Source organism: Hippocampus guttulatus, chromosome 13 (genome assembly GCF_054856545.1).
Source record: "Hippocampus guttulatus isolate MCC_2025c chromosome 13, RoL_Hgut_1.0, whole genome shotgun sequence".
Taxonomy (NCBI): Eukaryota; Metazoa; Chordata; class Actinopteri; order Syngnathiformes; family Syngnathidae; genus Hippocampus; species Hippocampus guttulatus.
This window is the reverse complement of record NC_141273.1, coordinates 15,284,958-15,311,330: the sequence shown is the minus strand read 5'-3', so window position 1 is coordinate 15,311,330 and position 26,373 is coordinate 15,284,958. Positions and strand designations below refer to the sequence as shown.

General features: G+C 48.1%; 4 protein-coding genes across 9 annotated transcripts in view; 2 read left to right on the top strand and 2 right to left on the bottom strand.

Moving 5' to 3' along the window:
* dusp23b (dual specificity phosphatase 23b) overlaps positions 1–23,142 on the top strand; it is a 47,793-nt gene extending 24,651 nt beyond the window's left edge. Inside the window, exons 4-7 of the transcript XR_015102609.1 lie at positions 13,458–19,977; positions 21,258–21,611; positions 22,040–22,123; positions 22,181–23,142. The gene's annotated coding sequence lies outside the window, so the exon portion shown is untranslated. The remainder of the gene's footprint in view (positions 1–13,457; positions 19,978–21,257; positions 21,612–22,039; positions 22,124–22,180) is intronic.
* hivep2b (HIVEP zinc finger 2b) lies at positions 102–14,493 on the bottom strand. Of its 3 annotated transcripts, XM_086126547.1 has the most exons (7): positions 14,348–14,493; positions 6,920–10,456; positions 5,791–5,948; positions 5,534–5,709; positions 4,882–4,980; positions 3,607–4,316; positions 102–2,867 (listed from the first exon to the last, which is right to left on the bottom strand). In XM_086126547.1, exons 2-7 carry the CDS (start codon positions 10,370–10,372, stop codon positions 2,550–2,552), a joined length of 4,914 nt encoding a protein of 1,637 aa, XP_085982673.1. In that variant the 5' UTR covers positions 10,373–10,456; positions 14,348–14,493; the 3' UTR covers positions 102–2,549. The 3 variants fall into 3 exon arrangements, with proteins under 3 accessions (XP_085982673.1, XP_085982672.1, XP_085982674.1); XM_086126546.1 differs by having other exon boundaries at positions 5,534–5,948; XM_086126548.1 differs by lacking the exons at positions 102–2,867; positions 3,607–4,316 and adding an exon at positions 4,701–4,842 and having other exon boundaries at positions 4,916–4,980; positions 5,534–5,948.
* Positions 18,603–22,387, bottom strand: fuca2 (alpha-L-fucosidase 2). The gene is made up of 6 exons (XM_086126553.1): positions 22,197–22,387; positions 21,858–22,045; positions 21,246–21,585; positions 20,393–20,603; positions 19,655–19,954; positions 18,603–18,892 (listed from the first exon to the last, which is right to left on the bottom strand). Exons 1-6 carry the CDS (start codon positions 22,385–22,387, stop codon positions 18,746–18,748), a joined length of 1,377 nt encoding a protein of 458 aa, XP_085982679.1. The 3' UTR covers positions 18,603–18,745.
* A 213-nt stretch (positions 23,143–23,355) lies between the features above and the next one.
* LOC147196555 (putative deoxyribonuclease TATDN3) lies at positions 23,356–26,345 on the top strand. 4 transcript variants are annotated; one of them, XM_086126554.1, is made up of 10 exons: positions 23,356–23,505; positions 23,573–23,605; positions 23,686–23,759; positions 23,845–23,929; positions 24,010–24,072; positions 24,242–24,351; positions 24,436–24,491; positions 24,672–24,784; positions 25,954–26,034; positions 26,116–26,345. In XM_086126554.1, exons 1-10 carry the CDS (start codon positions 23,413–23,415, stop codon positions 26,299–26,301), a joined length of 894 nt encoding a protein of 297 aa, XP_085982680.1. In that variant the 5' UTR covers positions 23,356–23,412; the 3' UTR covers positions 26,302–26,345. The 4 variants fall into 4 exon arrangements, with proteins under 4 accessions (XP_085982680.1, XP_085982683.1, XP_085982681.1 ...); XM_086126557.1 differs by having other exon boundaries at positions 23,380–23,505; positions 25,957–26,034; positions 26,144–26,345; XM_086126555.1 differs by having other exon boundaries at positions 23,380–23,505; positions 25,957–26,034.
* Positions 26,346–26,373: the final 28 nt, after the last annotated feature.

Sequence of the window (26,373 nt, the reverse complement as noted above, 5' to 3'; positions counted from 1 at the left end):
GACGTCGCGAATGAAGAAGTCATTTTCATCCCTGCTCCTCCTCATCCTCCTCCTCCAGGGGTTGGCACAAAGCGTCAAATAAATTGCCACAGACACACACATTCCTGGGTTAGAAGTATATTCTCTCAAAACAATTCCGAATTGAATCTGAGCACCAAATGATAATCATCGAATCCCTCGGCCCCTCCCACAGCGCCACAACACCTCAAAAGCATCGCAGGCACGCCATCCCCACAAGTCAAACGATGGATTGGCTACTGGGGGGGTGGGGGGGGTTGTCCTCAATAAATCTCAGCTGAGAGGTAAATGATTTGTCCTCTTCAACACATGAGAGGCACAATGCACTTCAGTATTTTATATATATATATATATGTATATATATATATATATACACACTATGGTTATATGTATCTCTATATATTCATGAATACATCATAAAAAAAACACAATCTGGATACACAGCGGGGCTTTTCCCTTCAACATCGGATCAGCGACTCATTTTGACAAAAAAAAACAAACAAATTAAAAAAAAAGTGATCCAAATCTGCAAGACGCGTCATTAAAGCAGTGCACCTTTAAATGTGATTTTATGTAAACATGGACGCAATTCGTCAAATCCCTTCGTACGCACACGCGACGACAGTTCAATAAAAAGCTCCACCGCGTCGCCGGCGTTTTATCAATACAAACAAGCCACGTTAAAAAGTTGCGACGCTGCGCAAAAAATCCATGTATTTACAAAAAAAGATGAAGCGTTCGGCGAACCATCGCTTCCATTTTCCAGGAAATGTCGTCAGCACGCGCCATGGAAAGTAGGGATGGGCATTTGACGAGATGTCTTTGATCCAATAATACGGTACCATGTCAGGTGGTTGGCGTCGTTAGAAAATTCCAAAATAATTTTTTTAATATTTGAAGAACATGAAGAAGAACAAAAACATTGCCTGCCAATGAAATTCCATTGATCTTGATTGAAAATATTTTCATGAATTTTAGATGAGACAAATTGGAATGCAACAGAATTAGCATTAGCAAGTCATCACTTTCACTGAATTTTTCCAAGTTCGTCGTTCAATGTTAATATTGCATGTCAAGTAATACAATTTTAAAGAATAAATAAAGTAACCTTGGACAGAAATGTCGTTTTCTTAATATACCCGGTCAACAAAAACGATGACAAATGAATCAACAGGTTGTTTTTAAAAATCTTTTTGCGATATAATTAATGATAATAGTTTATAAATTGTGGCACAAATTTAATTTGACAGAATTCACAATGATCAAGTCACGTCAACTTTGGAAAACAATGTTCTTTTTTTTTTCATAAATTCTGAAATATCTGTGAATTTTAGATGGTACATTTTGACATAATCCTCAACGATCAATTCTAACGTTTTAATGCCCATCCCTTAACATGACCTGCGACAATGTGCACAATTCTCTTGACGGCGTTATATTTAAAAAAAAAAAATGGAATGTTTCAAAAAAGCGCCGGGAAACAAAACGTTTCCCCACGTCCTTCATTCCCGACGTCAAAACGTGACAAAGTGCATTGTGGGAACACGGCAACGGTCGATACAGGAGAGGAAAGAGAGCAAAAAAGATATCAAAAGCAACACCAGCATGGTGGCTCACTGCATAACTTGCATCACTGCTGCATAATAAGTACATACATATATATCTATATATATATATATATATATATATATATATAATATATATATGCGCACACCATATATAAATAGTAGTCAAATATTTACCAGTATCAATAGGTGCTTACGTCCTAATATATAAATACATCTTACAGTAATTACATGTTGACTTCCTGTCATGTTTGTGCAATAGTAAATCTCATGCAAGTTAAAAACCACAACATGAAGAAAAAAGGAAAGCTTGTTGTTTGTCCTTTTTTAAAAAAAAAAAAGATGAATCAAGGTGGCAAAGCTCTTTTCCTCGACCGTTTGAAACATCTTCCCAAGCGAAATAAAGGCACAGACCCTCGTCGCGCAAGAAGCATCAAAATATGACCCCCCCTTCCCACCTTTATTTTAAATATAGATAAGTACTGCACTACTGTATCACACCTCGATATGAGTACATGGAACAACAGTCTATTTGTAAAGTACACATACGTTAAAATACACCGCATCTAAGGAGGAGGGAGTGTAATACATAAAAGGGTGGGGGGGTGTACAGTTATCTATAAATATAATTTATGTGCAATCGTATGCAAACTGCTATGTCAGACAAAAGGCATATTAGCATTATACAGTAGATATCTTCATATTGCACCTGCACCCAATGATAATTAAGAATAGTTCATAATCGTTTGCTCATCCAGTCCGAAAGAAGCCGAGAAGCGATATTGCCTCAGTCGGGACCCCATAAAGCGGCTGGTGACCCAAGGTCACCCAGGATGAAGGTGCTTATCTATTAAGGGTCCCGTCGTTTTGATTGTGAGCGAGGCAGTCCGAAGAGAAGAGCAGGACTCCTTGCCGCCGAGAAGCTTTGTCGTCATATTGCCAAAGTTGGGTGGCGGCCCAAAGTCTCTAATGCGGGTCCTCCGTGTTGATCTTGAGGGAGGCGATGGCTTTCAAGCACGTTTGGACGTTCTCCTCCTGGCCGCCGTCCCTGATGCCCCGATCCGGGCTTCCCCGTTCCTCTTGCGCCATTTCGGAGGTGGGTGGGCTCGGCGGCACGTCGGAGGACGCGGGGGAAGGCGCCGACGCCCGGAGGAGGGCTCCTCCGACGGGAAGGAGGGGGAGCAAGCTGATGGACTGCTGCTGAGAGTGGAGAGGGAGGTGGCTCAGGAGATTCTGCGGGGGTCCACCGGTGGCCACGGGAAGGCTGGAGATGCTCCTCTGCTCCTGCGAGACACAAAACGCGTTGGGACAACAAAACTCACCAGGCACGTGTGGTCAAGTTTGGTTCACGGAGAGCTCATAAATGAGGGGAGCGGTGACACTCGTCAAGGACATTGACGAGTGCCGAATGTTCCGAATTTGGGGGTAGTTGACAATAAAGATGACCTTGACCTTGACCTATTATCTGAGCACTTTGAGACTCGGGGTTCGATCAGCCTGCCATGCATTTTTTGGAATGTGGGAGGAAACCGGAGTACCCGGAGAAAACCCACGCAGGCCCGGGGAGAACATGAAAACTCCACACAGGGAGGCCGGAGCTGGAATTGAACCCGGTGCCTCTGCACCTCTGTGCTACCCACTTGATCACCGGACTGCTATATGTTAAATATTCATTCATTCATTCATTTTCCGATCCGCTTTATCCTCACAAGGGTCGCGGGGGGTGCCGGAGCCTATCCCAGCTGTCTTCGGGCAGTAGGCGAGGGACACCCTGAACCGGTTGCCAGCCAATCGCAGGGTGGACAGAGACAAACAACCATCCGCGCTCACACTCACACCTAGGGACTATTTAGAGTGTTTCATCAGTCTGCCATGCATGTTTTCGGAATGTGGGAGGAAACCGGAGTACCCGGAGAAAAGCCACGTAGGCTCGAGGAGAACATGCAAAGTCCGGGATCGAGCCCACGAACTCCACACTGTGAGGTCGAAGCGCTAACGACTTGAAAAAAAAAGTGCTATGTACCAGTTCCATCTCAAAGGCTCCTTGTTGCTGAGCCACGTCCATCTTGGGGTGCTGCTGTCTGCTCTTGTCGCTGCAGCCGCGCTGCTGATGGGATCCGCCCCGGCGCGGCGAAACGGCCCTCAGCACGACCCGCTGTCTGCCCCGCACCGCAGACTCCCGCTTCCCGGCCAACTCCGCCCCGGGCGACGCGGGTCGCTCCGGCGCCACAGGAGGAGAGAGGTGCTGAATGGGCGAGAATCCGGGCGACGCGGGCCTCAGCGGGGAGGCGTCCCATCTGGGGGAGCAACGACCCCGCGGCGAGAGCTCACGCCGCGGGGACGGGTATCGCAGACGGGAGGGAGACAGTTCCCTGATGGGGGACTCCCAGCCGGGCGAGAGGAGACACGACGAATAAGGATCGAAGAGGAAGCCGGCTTGTTCCGGGGACAGAACGCTCAGCGAGTCATCCTCCGCGGTCTTGTCTCTCTGGTCCGAGCCCGGCCACCTGCCGGAAACGGTGACGGTGACCGGCAGGGACGCGATGGCGCCGCCCGGCTGCGGACTGGTGCTCCTGGAACGTAGTTTGGGCGTGGAGTCGCCCTCGTAGTCGTCGTCCTCGTCGTCGTCTTCGTCGACGTCGTCCGCGTCTTCGTCCATACCGTCCGAATATTCGGCGTCGGAGAACTGATGTTTGGCCGCCACCTCTGCCTTGGATTCTTGTGGCGCCTCGTCTACTTTCAAAAACAAACAAAAAAAAAAAATCATTGCTTTAGCTGACGGGGTGGATGCTATTATTATTTTTTTGGTTGGTTTTGTAACACGAATGTCGGGCAATCAATGGCATTGATGTCGTTTGTACTCCGTGATAGGGTTGGGAAAATTTTAGTGCTACATTTCATTTTTTTAAACCGCCTAAGGTCGCAAGCTATGGGTCGTAAGAACGAGATCCTGGATACTAGCGGCCGAAATGAGTTTCCTCCGCAGGGTGTCCGGGCTCTCCCTTAGAGATAAGGTGAGAAGCTCGGTCATCCGGGAGGGGCTCAGAGTCGAGCCGCTTCTCCTCCACATGTAGAGGAGCCAGATGAGGTGGCTCGGGCATCTGATTAGGATGCCTCCTAAAAGCCTCCCTGGTGAGGTTCCGGGCATGTCCCACCAAGAGGAGACCCCGAGAATGACCCAGGACACGCTGGAGAGACGATGTCACCCAGCTGGCCTGGGAACGCCTCGGGATCCGCCGCGAAGACCTCGAAGAAGTGGCTGGGGAGAGGGAAATCCGGTTGATGCACGTATTCTTACCGTGTTCCTGTATCTCCGTCTCATCCATGCTCACCGACACGCCCAGCTCGAGACATTTCTTCATATGCGCCTTCGACTTCATGTGCTTTGTCAGGTTACCTTTTGTTTGTTTTATTTGATTTTTTTTTTTAAAGAGAAAGAAAAAGAGAGAGAGAAGGGATTGACCTCAATTTTGGCCCGTGTGAGCAAACGAGCACTCCGCAGAAAGAGAAATTACATGACTGAACAAATCAGCTGATCCCGCCGAAGCTCAAAATAGACCCGGCGGTGTTCCGCTGCTGCTGCGTTTCCACATCGTGATTTTCAAGCACTTTTTTTTTTTTGGACTACTTTTTGGACTACTTTCCGGATAACTTGTTGTTCTTTGTATTCTAAATGGAAGAAGAACTCCCGACCAGAAGTATGGAAGTAGAAAAACGGTCGTCATGGCAACAAGCTCACAGTTTCCACAAGGAGTTCTTAATTTTTTTTGCATTTTTAATTTTAGTCTCACAAGTCTTTAGCTTAACCGCGGATTGAAGAATGTTATGATCCGCAAAAAGTGGAGGGAACAAGCGCATCTCTGTCGCCTTTCCGACACCCGATGTTGATTTTGTGGGTTCGCGCGTGCATGAAACTTTGACTTTCTCCTCAGATTTCCTCATCCACTCACCTTTCGTTTTGAAGGCAAAGTTGCAGACCTTGCAGACGTAAGGCCTCACATCCGTGTGGGTCCGAATGTGTTTCTTGAGCATGCTGGGCTTCTTGCAGCGGATGCCGCACTCCTCGCAAATGTATTTGCCCCGCCCGCGGCCTCGGACGTACACGTAGTCCTCGTTGGATTTATACCTGAGCGCACGAGAAAATAGTGAGTCCCAAATACTCGGAGACGGTTGACAAAGCTCCCCCCGGCGGGCTGCTTTGACTGACCCTCCCTCGAAGATCTTGATGCGCGTGGGAGCTGTTTGGGTATTTGACGCCTCCCTCTCCTTCCACTCTTCTTTGGCAGCCTTCAGTCTGAAGCTGGTGTCTTTCGCCTTCTTGCCCGGGTTGACGTCCGTCTCTTTGGGCTCCGGTTTCCTCTGCAGCTGATTCGGACCAGCAAACGTATTGTTAACACGCTGGATGTGTAACGTGACTCGCCCGGTCACTGTTGCCTCTCACACGGCGTGGTTGGCAAACACTGAGGTGCGCTTCCACAGCTGGGAATAACCCGCACTTTTTTTGGGGGGGGGGGGTCCTAGAGTCTTTTTTTTAGGCCTGTGGAGCTCTGTGTGGGACATTGTGATTTCCAAGTAGCTCTGGTGGCTTGTTAGCTCGTCTCCGTTTTCACAAATTTTGTACGAACGTCGGAACGTGCCCTCGTCAATTCCGAAGCGATGCTAATGTGGTTGTTAAGTGAGTTGGACAGCAAACATTTGACTGAAAAACACTTAAGGCTATCTTAAAAAAAACGTGAAAAACATTGTAAAATATATACAAAATATTGAACAAAAATATTTGATGAAAAGTAGAAATATTGGGGGAAAAAAATACAACATTGCAGGAATAATATTGAGGAATATACAAAAATGGTGTTGTTTTTTTAATGATGCAAAAATACACGGAGAAAAAATGTAATATATTACATTCCGAGGGATTGTGTTCAAATATTAAAAATTTAATAATTTTTTTTATATTAAAAATTAAAGAAATTGATGTTCAAATCTTAAAAATACATAACAATATAAATTTGAATTTATTGCTAACGAGGACCCTGAGCAGCAGATTTGTTGGCATATTTTTAACCCTTTAAGGGACAGCGGTTACTACAGTCGCCAGCTTATCATGTTATTAAGTTAGACATTAAAAAACGAAATATTTGTTGATTAAATAGTAGTAGCTTATCTTTGATATATATCTATATCTATATATATATATATAGATATATATATATATATATATATTGTTGAGGCTTGGATTGTGCAACTGCACTGACGGTAATGATCTGACTCGTGCCACTCACACGGGCAAAGCCCCGGCGTACGAAGCAAGCGGGGCTTTCGTTGAACCTCCTCACCTGTTCCACCGTCTGCCGCCACAGGACAAGGGATGAAACCAGTTTCCCATTGTCGGGCTGACACATGGCAGCCATCGAGTAGATCAACTTGCCTCCCTTCTGTCGCGAGTGGAGCAGGGCCAGCGCGGCGCTGGTGCTCAGTTCTGGCGGATTGGGATTGCGGGAGCTAACGTGCCAGGTGGCGTAGACGGAATAGGGCGCGGCGCCCTCGTCGTCGTGCGAGCAGCTCGGCTTGGTGTAGCTGAGATAACACCAGCTCACACCCGTCGCCGTACGAAGACTCGGAAAGGGAGACGGCGTCCCCCGGCGCTCGGCTTCCGAGACCAGAACGTCCTGGCCAAAGAGCGGCCGCGCCACCGCGTCCATCTGCGCACGTCTCTCCGTGCCCGTTTCTTTCGGATACGCGGGCGAGCCGCTCTCCATAGCGGACTCCACACAAAACTTTCTCCCGTGCGAGTCGTCCTCCGGGTGGCACTCGCCCAGCTCCACCGCGCTCAGCTCCTCCACGATTTGCCCAAACATCCTCTCCTCCTTCACGCGCTTCTGCTGCTTGACTTCCATAAAGAGGTCGAGGCTGCCGGCGGGCGAGAGCATGCGTTTGTTGGCTCCGCCGCTGGACGCGTTGGTGGTGGAGATGGTGCGGGAGGTGAGGGAGAGGGGGATGCCGGTTTTGAGCTTGGCCGAGGACAGGTCCAGGACTTCCATCGAGACCGCGTGAGCGGCGGCTGGATTTTGAGCGGGAGGTAACGCCAGGCTAACCCTGTCGTAGTAATCCTCGACGATCCGCGAGACGGACGTGTACGTGAGGTGGCCGTAGCTCGGCACGTGAGTTTGGATCCGGACGGGGATTGACAAGCCGGGATGCGGAGGGCGGGGCGGCGTGTTCCCACTCGAGAAGACGGGCGGTGACGACGAAAAGGCGCGCACGTGCGAGGCCTCGGCGTCCATGCTCAGCGACTCCTGCCGCACCAAGTTGCCCCGCCGCCTCTCCTTCGCCGGGTCCCCCGGTCGAACTTTGGATGCGGGATCCAGGCTCCCGTAGTCAAAGGATACGCTGCGCGCCTCTGGGAGCTCCTTGCGCAAGTTGCAAGGCGCCTGCTCCGAGGAGGAGCGTCTCATTTCGTGCTGCTGCCGATGGTGGAGAACCGAGAGCGAGCGGCCGCTTCCCGGCACGGCTAAGCGCTCCAGAGGCTTGCCGACTTCGTCTTGTCTGGCCGGCGAAAGCGGCTTCGGGCTCTCGTCCCTGTCAAAGGAGAAGGCAGAGCCGTAAGATAAGTTGCTGTCCTGACTGGGGCTTCGCGAGAGACCGGCACAGGCCGACTCGAAACTGGACTCCCCCGAGGAGCGCTCCGTGTCGGCCAGCCGCAACCTTTTCTTCTTCGGGGGCAGTTTTTCGGGAGGAAACTGGGCTAAAGTTTCGCTCCGCCGCGGCCACTGAAACTCTTCCGCGTGCTTCTCCGGCTCCTTGGCCGGCGCGTCGGCAGCTTTTTCGGGACTGTCGGGCTCCACGGTGACCCTGATCTCCGGCACTTGAATGTTGGGCTGCCGCAGCAATTTGGCGGCCGGCTGAAAGGACCGCCTCAAGACGCCGTCGCCTCCGTCCGTCTCAAACGACTCCGCCGTGGGCCGAAACGAGGCAAAGGCCTCCCGCCTCTGCCCGAGACCCTTGAAGCAATCGGACGGCTCGGCGTGAGGCCGGTTGATGAACTTGGTGTGCTGGATAACCGAAATGACGTTCCCTAATGTTTTTCGGCCGCGCGTTTCAGGGCTGACCGATACGTCCATGTCGACGCCGTCCGGCCGCGTACTCAAACGTCCTTCGGCGACGCCGAGCGCCCTGTGGCTGACTACCTTCGGCTCGTAATCCTTCCCGGGGTCAAACATCATTTCTTCGCACTGTTCGCGACGCACCTCGTACCGAGGCGGCGGATCCTCCTCGTCCCGTTTTTCTTTCCGGCGTTTGCGCGTGGCTAATTCCGAGGCGTGCCTCTGCAGGTTCCCGCTCGGCGGATAATTGTCCGCTTCCGGCCCGGCGAGCGACGCGTCGCTGGCTTTCCCGCGGCCGTCGCTTTCCGCGTGGCCCTCGTTCGACGGCAGCTCAAAAGCGGCTTGCCGGCGGAGTCTCCTCATGCCGGCGTTGCCCGTTCTCTCGTCGAACGAGCGGCTGCCCCGCAGCGCCTGCGGCGCGCTCAGGCTGACGGCCGACGACGCGGGCATGGAGTTGCTCCTGAGGAGGGTTCCCGCGTCGCAGCCGCCGTCAAACTGCGCTTCTTTCACCTCGTCCCTCGTGAAGGACTTTGTATTTATTTTAATGGACTCGACCGTGTCTTTTTCCTGGGTGAAAACACGAGAAACTCCTTTCTCCGAGCATCCGCCCGCCTCGCCGGAAACGTACGCCGTGGTCTGCTTGGGGCTGGGCCTGTAACATTTGCCAAACATAATTTCCTGGTAGGACTTGGCATTGGCGTTCGGGGGACCGGTCTGATGCTCGGCGCTTTCCGATCGGGAAAAGTAGCCCGAATCGGTGCTGCCTTTGCTCGACTGACTCGGAAGGGACAGATTGTGTTCCGAGTCGCCGCTCCTTTTTTCCGACAGCCGGAGCGCGAGCCGTTGTTTAATTGTGCGCGTTTGAATCGCACGGTGAGCCTCGACGGGTGAGGCGGTCGTTTCCGAGCCGTCCTGAGTCCACGTCGGGGTCGCCGATGCCTTTTTGTGAGAAATGAGGTTGAGCACTTTGACGGCCGTGTGATCCGAAACCTCCGCCGGGGAGTCCAGCAGCAGCAGCGGGTCATTGAAGGCGTCCTCGTCGGTGTCCGTGCTCTGCTCGGCGTCGGAGAACAACTCGCCTTCGCCTTCGAAAGAGCCCTGCTCGGCGTTGACATTCTGAGAGAACGGCGACGTTCCGGCCTTGACCGAGTGGGCGTGGGACTTTCGGTGTTTGTACAAATTGCTCTTGGTTTTGAAGGAGAAGCCGCAGGGGACGCACGGGTAGGGCCGCTCCCCGGTGTGCGAGCGGATGTGTTTCTTCAGCACGCTGGGTTTGGCGCACGCCCTTCCACAGTAATCGCAAACGTACTTTCCAGTCTTCTGCGCTTTCGGTTCGGACTTACCGCCGGTATCCGACTGCAGCTCCATCCCCGAATAGCAACCCTGTCGTTCCGGTGAGCTTGTGGACTTCTTCGGTCTGCCGGCCGCTTTAGCGGCCTGGAGTGAAAACAAGGACGCTTCCGCGTCTTGAATTTGGGAGATGGAATCCTCCAAGGATTCGGGCACTTTTTTGGAAGCGCGTGCGTCTCTGGCCGGGCCCTCTTGCAGGTGCTGGCGCCACCCTTTGCCCTCCGTTTCCACCGATGGACTCCTACTTATCTTGGCTGCCTCGGGTGTGCGTTTTTTGGGTGCGACATCTCTGTCATGACCTTCCGGAGAGCCCGTGGCAGTTTGGAGTGACTCCATTAATCCGACGTCGCGATCGTTTCTTGGGGGCTAATATTTCTTAGGTGTCGGTAGTGATGTTGATGTGCACGTGCTACGGCTCATCTGCAAATGAAGCAAACAGAAAGTGGGGATTCAATGGAGATTAATGAGCATGAACACTGAAAATTCGGCACCCTTGCCAGAAATATCCCCCCCCCCACCCCCCCTCCACACACACACACGTCAATGGTCACAAAATGATGAGGGCTCCAACCGACAAGATTTTGTAATTACGAGTCATCGCTCGGTGGACTTTTTGCTTTGTGTTGCGAGCTCAAATTGGAATTTCGAGGGAGCTTTTTGTGATTTATTTGTGGAGTGACATTAATAGTCAACCACTCAAATACAAAATGACAACACTCGTAAAGAGCTGCTGTAGCAACAAATCACGCCCGGATGCTCACACTCAGACTAACCGGCCACTCACTCTCCTGATGTCACTCGCTAAGGCCACGCCTCTTAAAAGCGAACATCTGGCACATAAATTCGATTGCATATAGAGCAACGGTGCTTTATAAAACAAATGCTCCAAAAAAATTCAATTTTCTTATGACCCGCACGGCGCGCCTGCCATTTTACCCTGGCAGGAGCCTAAATTCCCCCCATTGATGAAATCTAAATCCAATCTTTTGCCACGACCACTTTCAACAAAATCTCAAATTTCAGTCATAAAAGTTTTTTTTTTTAATGTACCATATTGGTGTGAAATTGTCGTGCAGATGTTGTCTGTCAAAGTGTCGGTGGTTCCTTTTGACTGTCTGACCAGTGGGATTATTCTTGAAGTTACGGGAGACTTTTGATGGCATACTTTCGGAGGGTTGGGGTGAGATAGCCCCTTTCTTTTGCGGTCAGACACTCATCCAAATGTTTTCAATTATTTCATGTTGTGGGGTCATTTCAATTTCAGTCCCTCCAAACCACACAGCCCCCCCTTGTTTAAATGATGATAAAGTAGCTAGCACAAAATGCTCCCCATTAGCTTGCTACTGTTGTTTAGTCTTGAAAGTGTTTCTCTGGAAGCGTGTTTTGATCCGGCTGACGTGTTCGCCGGGTTATATCAAGGCCATGGGAACTCGGTCATAAAGAGGACCCCCCCCCCACCGGAATGACACCAAGCACACTGCCACCACAACAAGACAATTCATCGGGAGTACGAAGTGGAAGGTGTCTGACTTAAACCCCACAGAACCTGCTAAAGTGAAGACTTGAAGGGACAACCCCCCCCCTCCCCCCTCCTCATTTGCGTGACAGTTGAGCTGGAGCCAGTGCCAGCCGACTTTGGCCGAGAGGTGATTGTACACCCCGGACTGGTCGCCAGGCAAATCGCGGAGCACACACAAACGACTCGTCACACCGATGGACGATTTCGAGTCTGACATTAAGCTAACATATATGTTGATGGAATGTGAGAGGAAGCCGGAGTACCGTAAAAAAAAAAACATTGGAAGATCCCCCCCCCAAAAAAGATTTGGAAGCAAAACCTCCTAAGCGTGAGGCAGACGTGACGCCCTCGAGTCCACCGAGCCGCCCCTCTTAAATCCCGCCATGCATGCAACACTGAGCCATTGGTTTCAGTGCCGTGGCAGTAAAAGGGAAGAGACGTGCAGGAGCATCGGCATCACCTCGTATTCCCTCACGTCTCACGCTCGCCAAAGAAACGCCATCCATCCCCTCATGGATTCTGGGAATTGGTTTAGCTTTAACCCCGCAGGGCACATCCTCCTCCACCTCCTCGTCTTCATCCTCTCCGTATCAAATGCTGTGTCCTCCCTTAACGAGGTTATGTAAGATTATCTGGTTCAAACCCTCCGAGTTCCCCCCCCCCTAATTAGGACATCCTTTCTCTCTATGTATTTTTTTTTCATCTCTTTGTTGGCGCTCCGCGGACGCACTCGGCCCAGCGCGATTCGCCGAGGATGCGAATCCAAGGTGACTCGCCGCATGCGGACCGTCGCGTGAAAATAACCGAGGAGAGGAAGGGAGGCGAAAGGCGGTGGGGGGCAGATTTGAGTGGTTGGGGGAACTAAAGGCACTTTTCTAGCACACGCTACCTACTGGGCTTTAAACGTGCTCATGCTAGCTTGGCCTGTTGCCTTGTCACTGGCTTCATTTGGCTGTGGCGCTTTGCTTTCTTGTTCACGTCGCTTTACTTCCACTTTAGAAATAAATCATTACAGCCCCCGCCCCCCCCCCCTCGTTTTATCATTTAGTTTGGCTTAAACAGAAGAATGCTTTTAAGTGACATGTTTTTAAGTGTCCTTTAAGCCTGGATGCTACTGAGCGGCCCAGGTTTGCGAGTATTTTTTCCGAGTTGTATTTTTCGTAAATGTTTATTCAAGGTCGCAAATGGTCGCTACGACGTTCAGCAGACGGTTTTAACGGTAACAAACGGTTTTTCAAGAAAACCGTTTGTTACCGTTAAAACAATTGCCGCACGTCTGACGAACGTCTTCGAAGTCATTGGCGAGCTTGAACGCACCCTGACGTCAAAAAAATCAACATCCGGGCCATGCGCAAACGCTCGCTAACGCGCGCCGCTCAGTGAGATGCGGTCCTTAGCATAATTCACTTGGACCGATGCGTTCAATGTGCCATTTTATATTTCGCAGTTTCGACCGCTGTGTTCGACGTGGCGAGTTTTCCGATGCACCCGTTTTTATGCCTCAGTCCAACTGTTGACTTTATTCATCCAGTGCGCTCAACGCGGCAGCTGTTTTGCAGTTGCCTGTTAGCATAGCTTTATCTGACTCACGTGATGCGTATGCCTCGGTTTTCTTTGAGCGCAGCTTGACGGGAGGATTAGCCCACGCATTCGCTTCAGTCAATCCAACCGATGTGTTCATTGTGGCACGTTTTCTCAGTTTCCTGTTAGCATACAGTAGCTTGATCTGGCGAGCGCGGCAAAATGCATTCGGTGGGTTTGTCGCGGTTTTCCATTCGTTCGGGCTTCAGTGTGATACTTTTTTTCGCAACTTCCCATTCATGGAGCTCGATCACTTGCGTGCATTTAACGTGACGTTTGTTTTACAAAGTTTCACGTTAACATGATTTCTGATGTGTTTAGCGCAACAGGTTTCCCACAGATTCCGGTCCCAGATCCAATTCTTGGATTGATGCTGCTGATGTGTCCATTGTGGTTACCCCGCGATGTGACTCGATCTGAAAGATGCATTCGGCGTGGGGGAGTTTTCAGTTTCTCGTAAGTGCAACTTCATACGTTTTTTTTTTTTTAAGATTTAGCAATTTCCCCTCAGCATAGCTTGCGGTTCGGGACCAAGTGATGCGTTCAATGCAGCTGTTTTTGTCTTCAGTTTGACTCTTTTTTGCAACTTCCCATTCTTGAAGCGTTATCCAACCTGTGTGTCGGGCGCGAGTTGTTTTTCCAGTTTTCCAAGCAGAATTTAGCTCAGCTGAATCTGACGTCTGTGGCATTTTTCATGTCGTTTACCGAGACCGTGACTTGATGCGTTCAATATGGTGAGATTTTTTTTTCAACTTTTCATTCTTGTGGCATTACCAAACCGATGCGAAGCCGTGCAGCAATACGTGCCCCTAACTTAAGTCGAACGAGTTGAGCCGATTCGGTGCCCGTGCGGTGGTAAAACCAGCTTAATACATTTTGGGGTGGAGGGGTATGCTTGGGGGTTGGGGGGGGGGACGTTGAAGGATCCCTCCTCAAGGTCGATCTGACCTCATTGCTTAGTTTCCATCCCACTGAGGTCCAGAAAAGACAACTGCGGCGTACGCCAGATTAATCCCATGTTTCGACGCGCGCGCACAAAGACACAGACGCATGTCGTCGTGTTGCACCTGTGCAACAAATGCATGACACAGCAGCGGTGTGAGGCGCAGGTGGGGGGGGGGGGGGGGACATCCGTCCCTTTAAACACGAGCATCCATAAATATCACAACGACATTCACACGCATGCAGCTCCGCATGATCCTCATACAAACCTGACATTTCAGCCCCCTCCTCTCCTTCCACGTCCCGCATCCTCATTCCTCATCCTGCACCGTCCATTCTGCCTCCAGCGGGATAAGGGGAAAAAACGCCAAGGTAAACGTCCCATCAGTCCGGAGTGGCGGCAGGAGCGGCGCACATTTGGAGCGTTCTATTGATGCGAGCCAGTCACCAGAGAAAATACCCAAGCATGACGTGCAGACCCGGGTACAAAAATAGCAAAGGGGCCCTTGGAGGGATTACACAACGGCCCACGTTTCAGGGCGCTTTTCCTTTCCAGCTCTGGCTGCTCACTCAGGCTGGGTAGGAGGAGAAGCGCGAGGGAAGGGAGGCGGGCGGGAGCGGGGGGTGGGGGTTAGTCAGATGTCATGAGCATTGTCAAAAGCTGCTCTTCATTCATCAAGAACCGAGAACCACCCTTCAAAAGGTGCAATTCGGTTGGCGTATGACGAGGAGGAAGTGGGAGAATGGGAGAAAAGAGAAAAAAAAAGAAGCCTGGAGGCTCTTTTGTGAGATGCTCGGAGCTTCCCGTCACGACATCCTCGGCCTCCATTCACACAGGAGGAGAACCGTCGACGTCGTGACGAGCCGTGCGGGGGACAATGCCGCCAGATGATGTGCAGCTGCACGCCGCATCCTGCGTATGCGTGCCAGCCTCTTCAATCCTCAACCCTTCTTATTACACAGGCAATATTTCCCCCCAGATAACATCGATTCGTTTGGCGTGCATATAGAAAGTTAGAACATTGTGAGCACCCAAGACTTAGTTCAGTTTTGGTGAATCTTCAAGCTTCGCCCACAAGCGGTGTCGGACACTCAAATTCTTCACGTGACAGTCATCCATCTGCCAAGTACACATGGTACAAATCGGGTAGCAATCGGAGAAAAATCTCGAGCGGCAGCTTGTTTTTGAAGGACCCGTGAAAATGTGCGACATGGAACCAAAATCAGTTGGCCACTCCAAACCAAAATGGCAGACTCACTGTGTCCTGTCCAGCATGGAGTCTTGAAACGTTTTTGTGGGTCTACGAAATGTGATGTCGCTCAAGGAAACGGGCTTCGGGAAAACGGTAGAATCTATAGGGTGCACTGAAACAAAATGGCGGCTTCAACAAAATGGCCGATTTCCCGCGACTTTTTTTGGTGGGTTTACTCCCGATAGTCATGTTGACCAAATTTCATGGCCGGGGGGGGGTTGCAACTATGGGATAGCCGCTGCTCCCCTCAGCGAGGTGGCCTAACGAGCCTGTGAATGCCAAGAGCGTGTATTGCAAGAGGAGCCCCTCAGGGCGCTATTCTTAGTCATCGAGCGTAGAACAAGTTGGAACTCGCTTGCATTATGCAGCATAGGATGGATGAGGAAGGGTCAAGTGGGGGGGGGGGCTAAAATGGCTAATACAGTCAAGGTCGACCCACTTGTCGTCTAGAAATACAAATGCTCCCTCTCAGGCAGATGCGCACTTGCTCGGAACAGCTGAGCGGGATTTCATGCCCCCCCTCCCCCTCCCTCAAATGAGCAGATGACAACACAGTGAATGATGGGGATGGGGGGGTTATGAATGGAAGGTTTGACGTTTCTCCCAGGCCACTCGCACACATCACACATCATTCATCTTCATCCTTCCACCGCCGTCTCTTTAAAATCAGAAAATAAGCTTGACACCTAGTGCTGCGTCGCCATGGCAACAGAGTCTGCCACAATGGCCCCCGCTTCCTGTCGGTATGTCTAATTACCAGCAAATGTTGGAAGGAAAAAAGGGAGAAAAAGGCATCATCTTAAATATAGATGTTAAAGCGGCAGTCAAATCCAATTTTAAATTAGGATCGTTGATTCCATTGTTCGTTTGTTTGAATACAACCTTAAAACAGAAAAATACAAAAGAATAATAGAACATGAAATGACATGATTGAGAAAATTAGCAATGGTACCAGAGGGATGTACTTGTTACTATTCCAAAGTGATATTCCAAATAGTATAGTAAAATATATATTAAGAGGGGTAAATACATTCTAAATAGAGCACGGTCATGTATTGTATGTTACTGTTTATTTTTGTTCATTTATTACTATTTATTATCATAAAAGACCATAGAGATAGAAAGGTTATAAAGAGAATAAATACTCTGTTTACATTATTTTAAAAAACAGCATATTAAGTGATCTTCTACATTTTATTCTGAATATGACTTTAAAAATAAAGACTAATGCTATATCTGCTACAGTTTTTGACTCTTGAAAAAGAGGAACGAATACAAATGTTTTAACGTGAAAATAAAATCATGATGTAATGCAAAAAAAAAATTGAAAATCTCAATCGTGATTTTTTTTCATCTTGTACCATCCCAATACCATTTTGAAAATACAACTACAAAAATACAAAATGTTTCAATACAATTGAGTTCTTCGTGTTATGTTATGTTAACATTTCCTGTTACAACTTATTTCGGCACAGTTACCTATTGGGCCGCGTTTCGGTGTGTCTATGGCATTGTAAAACTAGACATGACTTCGTGTTGTCGGATCAGCTGTCACGCGCCTGCCTGCCTATATGGGGATATCCGGCTCACCGTAAATGCATGCGCGCGCGCGCGTGTTGTTGTTGTGGTGGTGGGGGGTTGGGGGGGGGGAATGCATGGACCCGAGAACCCCCTTGGTCGCCCCCCCATCTGCATGTCATGGAACATTTGCAGAACAGGGACCTCCCCCATGTTCAAAAGCGTGCGGCAGCGGGGAGGGAGCACACACACACAACCCCCCTCCCCCCGCTCGCCCCCCGCACTGGAGTCACTATCTCAGGTGACAAACATCAGCCACAACCCCCTCCTTATTTAAGACCCCCCCCCCCCCACACACACACACACCTACTACTCCACCACGCGCAGCCTAAATTCGACTCGGAAAAAGCGATGCGCCAAAAATAAAAAATAAAAAAACTGAATGGGGCGATGGAAGGCGGCGGAGGCTTACCAGGTATTAGTCGGTACCTTGATAGCTTCATTGGACCCCTGGATGGACAGATGTACGAATCGTTGGGGGCGGGGTGAGGAAGGATGGTGTCTGGGGGGGGGGGGGGGGGGCTGTCGCTTTCTATCCGGAGTCGTCCGAGATGAGCTTGGACCGTGTCCTTATGCCTCCTCCGGTGTGCAGTGCAGCCAAGCGCCACCAGAGGACGCCAAAAACAGCTCGAAAACATTTGATTCAATAATAATAATATAAGATAAGATAAGAAAACCTTTATTAGTCTCGCAATGGAGAAATTCCCAATTCACAGCAGCAAAGTTACGAAAGGGAAAGAAGTAGAACAACAAAATATAGGAGCTGCTGGAAAGGCAGCCACTCTCGCGGCGCCATTTTGAAGTCAAAATAACAAAAATAACACAACACAACACATAGGACACAGACAGTCGTGCAATCTTCACCATTTTTCTGCATACACTTTGTCTGAAGCAGTTCTAGATGAAAGAGGAGAGGATCAAAGTGTCCTTTCACCAGTGGGTCAGAGACGTCATGCTCAGAATGTGCACACGTCTGCTACAAGCTAAGTTTTGAAAGCAAACATATCATATGTAGTATGATAATAGATTTAGTCATATTTATGAATTAAGGGTTCAGTTCATCAACAGGTGGATTGCATATTTGGAAGATAAAGACTACATTGTTTTCACAATTCAAAGATCAATTCAGATTCTTTTAACACCAACACTTGTATTTTGGGATTATAGTTTTAGTCTAGCCTCATGAAATATTTGAGATTTTCGAGATTAAGATACATTTTTTATGAGAACGAAACAATATTTTTCATTAAAAATTAATACTTGCCATGAAAAAAGGTTGTTTTTAGACAAAGTCGTATTTTCTGGATTAACGTCAGAAGATGACAAGAATAAGATTTTTTGAAAAATTTTCAGATTTTGAGGGAGAAAAATGACTGATTTACGAGTCGTGATATTATGATCCAAAAGTTGTCTATTTACAAGAAAAAAAACATTCTTTTTGAGACAGACGATATTTTGACATTTGTTTATATTAAAGTCCGAATATTTATTTTGTACTGAGCGTGTCTTCTGGAAACAGCAAAGACTTTCCGATTTACAAATTCATCGGTTATGATGGGGATTTAAAAAGTTAAAGTGAATGATTTTTTTTTTCATATATACTTTGGAAAAAAGTATAATAAATAATAAATTATATATAAATAATAAACTTATTTATATATAAGTATAAAAAATATATACACAAATACTGAACTCGGACAAAAATGTATTTTTAATTAAAGAGGTAACACACAAATTATAGCATTACATCAAGTCGCCTTTTCAGCTCCTTGTGCTCACAGTTTCAATTCATTTCAGTGCATCCAAAATTAGTCGGCGTCATCTTCTTCTTCTTGTTCACTTGGCACCGGTCAGTCTGAGGGTCCAGGCCCACTGGCATGGCATCTGGCTGATGGACAGCTGAGGTAGGAAGACCCGGATACCGCTGGGCTTTGCAGGCTCCCACTTCACAGGGCCGTGACCCACGAGCACCACCTGGCTTTGCTGTTTTTGTTTGTTTGTTGTTGTTTTTTTTACCCAGAACAAAAACACAGAGCACATTTTTAAACAGGATTACCGACTGTCAGGCAACAAAAATCAATGCGAGTGGCCCCACTTCCCAGAAAACTACAAGCGCAATCCGAGAAGGCATCTTAATGAGTCAGCAAAGAGGCAGCGTGAGCACGAGTTGCCAGCAGGTGGCGGCGGGTGGGCGTGGATGACGGAATTCTTTGAACACAAGACGCCCACCGGGACGGCCAGCCTAACAAAAGCTGGCCGCTTGATGCACAGCCCTTCCCGTAAAATCAGGAATGACAGAGAAAACTTGTTGGATGATGTGAAAGTGATTCTCAGAGTGGGGCGGCACCGCGGACGACTGGTTACCACGCCGACCTCACGGCGTAGAGGTGCGGGGTTCGATTCCGGCTCCGGCCTTCCTATGTGGAGTTTGTACGTTTTCTCCGTGCCTGCGTGGGTGTTCTCCGGGTACTCTGGTTTCCTCCCACATTCCAAAAATGTGCATGGCAGGTTCATGGAACACTCAAAATTGTCCCGAGATGTGATTGTGAGTGCGAATGGTCGCTCGTCTATGTGTGCCTTGCGATTGGCTGGCGACCAGTTCAGGGTGTAGCCCACCTGCTGCTTGAAGACAGCTGGGACAAATTCAATTTGCAAGCCTCATGATGCATCGCGTCATGGACTCTGTTGTTCCTAATTCCTCTGTCGTAAACTTAGCATGACGGAGGTGTACCTAATAAATCTTACCTGAGTTTGTCCAGGTGCGAGCTCAGGTTCGCCGAGGAGTAAAATTCCGTCAGTCGGCCACACGAGGAAAAAGGCAAAGACCGCGTTCTGCCGCGGTCTGGACGTGTACCAGACGGCGGATGTGACGGTGTCCTTCTGAGCCCGCCAGGCGCTGCTGTTGTAGACCCCCTCGCCATTCACCCGAAGCCATCCACCAATCTGGCGCAGGCGCTCCTCAAAGATGGGCGCGATCCTCCCGTCCGCCGTGGGGCCCACGTTCATCAGCAGGTTGCCGCCGCAGGACACGGTCTCCACCAACGTCTGGAAAAAGAGACACAGTAAAGGTTCGGTCATCACTAACAACACAAACTGGCCAAAGTGCTTAGGCTGATTGCTATCGTATCGGAAAATTGGTTTCACACACAGGAAGTCTGCCATTTTAAAGCAAAGCACCCATTTTAAGATCTTGACCAAATGTCTTGAAAATGTAACCCCTGCTGCCAATTTACTGTACATGGTCACATTGAATTTGGTCTATCCATAGTAGACCCACAAAAAAAAAAAAAAAAATCCCCATTTACCCCCAGAAGCTAGTTTCCCTAAACAACATGAAATTAGGTAGTAATGTCCATTATGAGTAAGCCCACAAAAAAACCACTGGCAAAAAGACACGTTTCAAAGCAGCCATTTCATTTTAGGCCTATTTTAGTCATCACCTTCAGAAGACACACTTGTCGTGATTTCCTCTGACATATTCACCTGCACAATCTCCTCGATGGTGAGGTAGTCGGCGAGCGGGGCGTTGCGCCTGTAGCCCCATGACTTGGTGTCAATGGTCATGCAGTTCTCCCACTTGTGCGGCAGCAGGTGACCCGGCTGGTAGCGGTCGGCACAAGTGTAATAGCCGCCATGTTTGCAGATGGAGCCCAAGCCCCATCGGTCGTTTGTCACCACCGTGTCCCGCACTGGACTGCGGGTCAAAAAATTTAAAATAAAATCCAAAAAAAACAAAACAAAAAACAACGCAGAGAGGAGTCAATCGCTATGTGTGGTACTCGTACCAATAGCGTTACCCGGGCTCCCTCTAGTGGTACAAAAATGAATCACTTCTAAGTAAAGTTCAGTGGTATTCAAGTCAAATGTATTTGCTTTCCATTTTATAAAACTGTTAGTTTTTAAACTTATTTTTGTACAATTTTAGTCGAGTTTTTTTGTCAAATTTTCTGAAACAGTCAAGAGCTCTGAAAGGAGAAGGTACATATATGAAATGTCTCTTAAATTGGTAATCTTATTGTAAAAGTGTGTTAATATTGGGAATGATAAGAATATACATACACTGTCTGTCTTGAATTAACTCTTTGAAGTGTGAATGGTTTGCATCAGTTGAGAAATGTGAGGAGAGGGTCGTCACTCATTTGGAAATGTGATGGAAAATTTGGAATAATCATTGCTGGCTATGTCGTCCTTCACTTTTTGCATCTTCGCTGCATCACCCTTTTTTTTTTTTTAAACATTCGTATTATGCAAATTATTTGCACATTAGCAGTTTTGAGTATTTACGCAACTACGTCATTAAAAAAAAAAAAGACGATAAAGGATGACTTATGTTTACCTGTCATTGTAGAGCCAGGCTAGGAACCCGGTGCTGTTCCAGTACTTGTCTGGCGCATTCCCGTCTCCATCCGACCACAGCACGTCAGGCTTGTACGTCAGCACCAGCTCGTAAAGTTCGGGCAGACTCTTGGCGACGGCAAAGCGGTTGGTGGCGAAGTGGTTAGCGGCATCCTGCAGGAACATTGGATGAAACCACTCGAAAAGCGAGTGGTACAGGCCCAGGCGCAGGTCACTGTGAGCGCGCACGGCGCTCGCCACCTCCGCTACCAGGTCGCGCTTGGGGCCCAAGTCCACTGCGTTCCAGTTCCACGAGGTCTCGGAGCCCCACAGCGTGAAACCTGGGGATGATTGACAACTTAAATTGGTAAGCATAGCATGTTGGCAAGCCAGCTAACATTGAATGGATGGATGGATGGGTACATGTGTCCAGATTTTTTTATGGATTGAACGGACTATGCAGATGAACACACAGTTTTATCCGGAGCCTGTATTTATGTGTTATGCTTTTAGACCGATTCAAACTGATTTTTAAGGATAACAGCTAAGCTTTATCCACAGCCTGCGTTTATCAGTGTTTGGATTTGTGATGGCTCAAAACACTATGCTTGACCTTCGTGATGTTTTGTGGTCAGCACGATGTACTTTGCTCCCGATGCGGCAAACATGTCCATCCATTCTTTGGCGTCGAAGAACTCGGCAGTGAAATGGGGTGCAAAGTCTTGATACTTAAAGTCCGGCGGATAATTCTTGTGCATGAAGGTGACATACGGCTCCCGCTTTTGCCCCTGCCAGTACCACCTGCGAGACAAGAAAAACGCCACTAGGTGCCAGCATGAGCATTGCTCTTGCATCACGTGCCCTCGCCATCGTGAAAAGGTGAGTCGTTTTACTTTTGGACTTTGATTTCGATCTCAGTGTAACTTTAAAGAATAGGCGATAGAATTCTCACCAAAACCACTCGCTGCCGAAGCTGGGCACGGAGAAGACCCCCCAGTGGATGAAGATGCCGAACTTGGCCTGATCGTACCACTCCGGCAGTGGCCTCGAGTCGATGGATTCCCAGTTGGGTTCGTATTTCGCTACGGTGACGCGGATGGACAGCAGGCAAAAGAGGAAAGACGCAGCGGTTAATACCGCCATTGCTATCTAAATAATTGAAATGCTTTCATCAAGAACAGAAAATTGAAGAAGAAACATTTAACGGGCCACTTCTTGGCTTGTGAACACGGAAGTTAAGTTGGCCTTTAAAACTAGTGATGTGTCGTTCGCGAACGAAACGGCTCTTTGAAGTGAACGACAGGAGCCGCCTCCTCATAGGGAGCCGCTCATAATAGGAGCCGACTTTTTTTTCTCCTGTTTTTTTTCCCCTTTTCAGTTAAAGCCGCACGTGTTGGTCAAGATCCGTGGTAGAAGAGGGAGGGGAGGGTTACACACACACACGCTGCAGTGAAGAGAAGGGGGAGGAGTTAGAGACATTCACAGCACCACACGAACAGGAGAGACGAGAGAGAGCTCGATAGCGCTGCAGAGAAAAAACAACAACACGGTGGAAAGTGGAAAGGTGAGAAAATGGAGAGGGAAACGCAGTGAAATTTGGACTCGTTTCAACTTATTTGATAGTTCAAAGGCAGCGTGTAGACTGTACAAGGTTAAAATATCCAATATCAAAATGTAATTTATGATTTGTTGTGTGGTAATCAAAGCTTACTTATGTCGTTTTACTGTAAATAGTTAAAAGCTTATAAATATACACAGAGATTGGAACTTTTTGTTGACCTTGTTTTGAGATGGGTCTTTGTTTTTGTACTTTGTAATTTATTTTTTGTAGCACTCCATGTTGTACTCCATGTTGAATATGTTCAGAAGAATATAAATAAAGTCATATAAATAATAAATATTTGATCTTCTGTATATTTTTTTACATTAGTAATTCATTTTACACATAATTTTACATTATTTTTGGTCGGTAATTAATTTAAGCAACAAAAAAACTGAGGAGCCAATTGGGAGCCGAAAGAGCCGGCTCTTTTTAGTGAGCCGAGCCAAAAGTGGGGAAACACTTTATATGAATCTGGTGCACGTGATCTGGGCGCATGCGCACTGGGGCGCGGTGCACGTGATTTGGGCGCATGCGCACTGGGGCGCGGTGCACGTGATTTGGGCGCATGCGCACGGGCGTGCAACCCGGATGTTTTGATTCCATCATGCGCGGCTTCCTCGACTGCCACTGTCACATTGCAGCGGGAGATTTTGACAAGGTATTAATCATAGTTGCCGCACGTTTTAGTCATTTATCCGTCTTAAATTGTCACTATTATCTTTTAGGACATAGAAACGGTTATTGAGGACTCCAAACGGGTGGGTTAATTGCTCTTTTAAGTCTCTTGGGTCATTATTTGCTGTCATGATGAAACGTGGGTGGTGTTTTGAACTGCCAGGCTGGACTGTTGGCATTGGTGGCCGTGGCCGAGCATGCAGGGGAATTTGAAAAAATCATTGCATTGTCACAGAGGTAACTTTCAAACAAAAATAAAAAAAACACGCTCCCAGTTTTAATTTAAATTTTTTTTATAGCTAACTTATTTCTTCATTTTTAGATTCCCAGGGTTTGTGTTGCCCTGCCTGGGAGTCCACCCTGTTCAGGAAGTATCCTCTGACCAACACAGAAGTGCTTCCCTACAGGTGAGAATGCAAAATTAATCCTAACATTCTTGGACATGTCCATTTACAAACTGTGCAACACTCTCTTGACTTGCGCACAGGACCTGGATGCTGCTCTTCCCCTTATTGATAAATACAAAGACCACCTTGTGGCCATTGGAGAGGTAGGAAACACTGACATCAAAGTAAATGTGAACCTTACCATTTTTTAGGGATTAGTGACCAAACCCTAACACAAATAGCAAAGAAATTGCGAATAATGCTACAGTTCTTAAATCGGCAAAGGCTGTACTGCATTTCTGACATAATCAATGTTCCCACCTGTCGTCCTAGGTCGGTTTGGATTTTACACCCAGGTATGTGAGCAGCGAGTCGGACAAAGAGAACCAAAGGCAGGTTCTGATCCGCCAGGTGCATCTCGCCAAAGAGCTGGACCTCCCTCTGTGAGTCTAAAGACACATTCATTTGTTTAAAAAAAAAGGGGGAAAAATGCCGTTTTATCAAATTAAATGTGTATTTTTAATTAGGAATGTTCATTCACGTTCGGCGGGTCGACCCACTATCCAGCTCCTGAAAGAGCAAGGTGTGACACCATCTGTTCGATAAGAATTAAAGCTGCTCAAATGTCTGACTTCGAAGGTTCCACTGTTTAGTATTGCTACTTTAAATATGGCAGTGGTGTGTATTTCAATAAGCCTACTTTCTATAAATCCTGCTTGTAAGCAATGATAAGAATTAAAGCAGCCTGTGCTGCTTTTCGCAGGTGTGGAAAAAGTTCTCCTTCACGCCTTTGACGGGAGGCCGTCGGTCGCCATGGAGGGAGTGAAAGCCGGATACTTCTTCTCCATCCCGCCGTCCATCGTGCGCAGCGAGCAGGTGCATGCCAATACACTGACCGGACACGTCGTTCGGGTACACTTGCGTCATCTTAACGTACCTAATGAAGTGGCCAGAGAGTGAAATTTGTCGTGACGAATGTGTGCTGACGAGCCTGCGTCAACAAAGTCAATCGTAACTTTGATAAGAGAGGAAATTGATTATTTCGGGGAAGTTTCCTATCACTTTCAGGTTCAGGTCGTTTCGCCCACTCACAAACGTTCCTGTCGACATTTTTTAGTTTCGGCTGTAATCTATGACGTGTTAACTGTGTGCGTATATATGTGTGTGTGTGTGTGTGCGTGCGAGCACGCATGTGTGCTTTTTGATAAACTAATCAACGGTCAGATTACGACGTGAGCAAAAGGAGCAACCCTTCATGATCCTTTCGGGGCCGATTGCTACACATTCAACGAACGCTGCGTCACTTGCTGCTCTTCAAATTTGCCACTCCTCATCTGGCCTTTATTTCATTCCCAACGGCATATTCAGAGAAGAAATTAATTAATACTCTTTGTTTTAACTGACGTACCCTGACCTACGAGTTCACCTTTAATTTCTTGTTCTGGCCGCGTTTGTTACCATTTGTAATATCTGTCATCAATTTTCCTTCTGCGATCATGTCCAGGAGGGTTAGCTACCATCCCATGGATTGTAAATTTTTGAATAACGCGTCACAGGAACATCACACTGCTACAGCCTTTACCTTGACAGTGCTCGTCTTATAATTTTCTGACTGGCCTCCTGAGACGACGTGCTCTTTCGCTCCCTCTGGTCCACGTTTAGCTTAGTACACAGCGTATTCCAAAACAGCACCGTTACTCGTCACTTATTCATCACAGTTGAAATCAATCAACTGACCGATTACAAGTATGAAGACACCCGTGATACTCGCTAGAAGACACACCTTGGTTGAACATGTACCCATGGTCAAATTATTCGGAATCTTTTCTCAGCATCCCAACATTTTTTGACCAGGCTTGTTGAATGAGTTTTTTTTTTTTTTTTAATGAATTTGCTACTTCTATTCTTGCTGCCGCTCACCTTTACTTCTGCTGATAAATGCATGGTTGTCCCTCCACTGCCATCGATGTTTATGTCATTCTTAACTATATGCAGACTATTCTTGCCGCTTCTCTCGACTAATCTCTTCTCTTCTTCCCACCAAGAAGCAGAAACTAGTGAAACTGTTGCCTCTGGAGAACATGTGCTTGGAAACCGACTCGCCCGCGCTCGGCCCAGAGAAGCAGGTCCCTTTTTTTTGTTTGTTTTTAACAATCATAGCTGTGTTCATGAAAATGTCGCCATCTTGAGAGTATATTTATGAACAGTTTCTGTGCCGTCCGCTTCGACGCGCAGTTGAGGAACGAGCCCAAGAACATCGTCGTTGCGGCCGAGTACGTCAGCGCCGTGAAAGGAGTGTCGGTAGAGGAGGTGATGCAGGTGACGACGCGCAACGCACTGCGGCTCTTCCCCAAGTTGAAGTCGGCCATCAAATTGTGATACCGAATGATTGAGTCAGGCGTTCAATAAGTCAATTAAACAGACTCTTGGCACACAACATTGTGACGTGCGTTTATTTTTGGGGG

Bases quoted from the DNA above. Each gene is read 5' to 3' on its own strand.
- LOC147196555 (XM_086126554.1), top strand. From the start codon at position 23,413: ATGCGCACGGGCGTGCAACCCGGATGTTTTGATTCCATCATGCGCGGC. The intron at 23,606-23,685 runs GTGGGTTAATTG...TTGAACTGCCAG, and splicing joins TTATTGAGGACTCCAAACGG to GCTGGACTGTTGGCATTGGT. The intron at 26,035-26,115 runs GTCCCTTTTTTT...ATTTATGAACAG, and splicing joins CGCTCGGCCCAGAGAAGCAG to TTTCTGTGCCGTCCGCTTCG.
- fuca2 (XM_086126553.1), bottom strand. From the start codon at position 22,387: ATGGCGGTATTAACCGCTGCGTCTTTCCTCTTTTGCCTGCTGTCCATC. The intron at 22,046-22,196 runs GTGAGAATTCTA...CTTGTCTCGCAG, and splicing joins TTCGGCAGCGAGTGGTTTTG to GTGGTACTGGCAGGGGCAAA. The intron at 21,586-21,857 runs GTCAAGCATAGT...AATCATCCCCAG, and splicing joins GACCACAAAACATCACGAAG to GTTTCACGCTGTGGGGCTCC.
- hivep2b (XM_086126546.1), bottom strand. From the start codon at position 10,372: ATGGAGTCACTCCAAACTGCCACGGGCTCTCCGGAAGGTCATGACAGA. The intron at 4,317-4,881 runs GTAAGAATACGT...TTTTGAAAGTAG, and splicing joins GACGGAGATACAGGAACACG to ACGAGGCGCCACAAGAATCC. The intron at 2,868-3,606 runs GTACATAGCACT...TGTGTCTCGCAG, and splicing joins GAGCCTTTGAGATGGAACTG to GAGCAGAGGAGCATCTCCAG.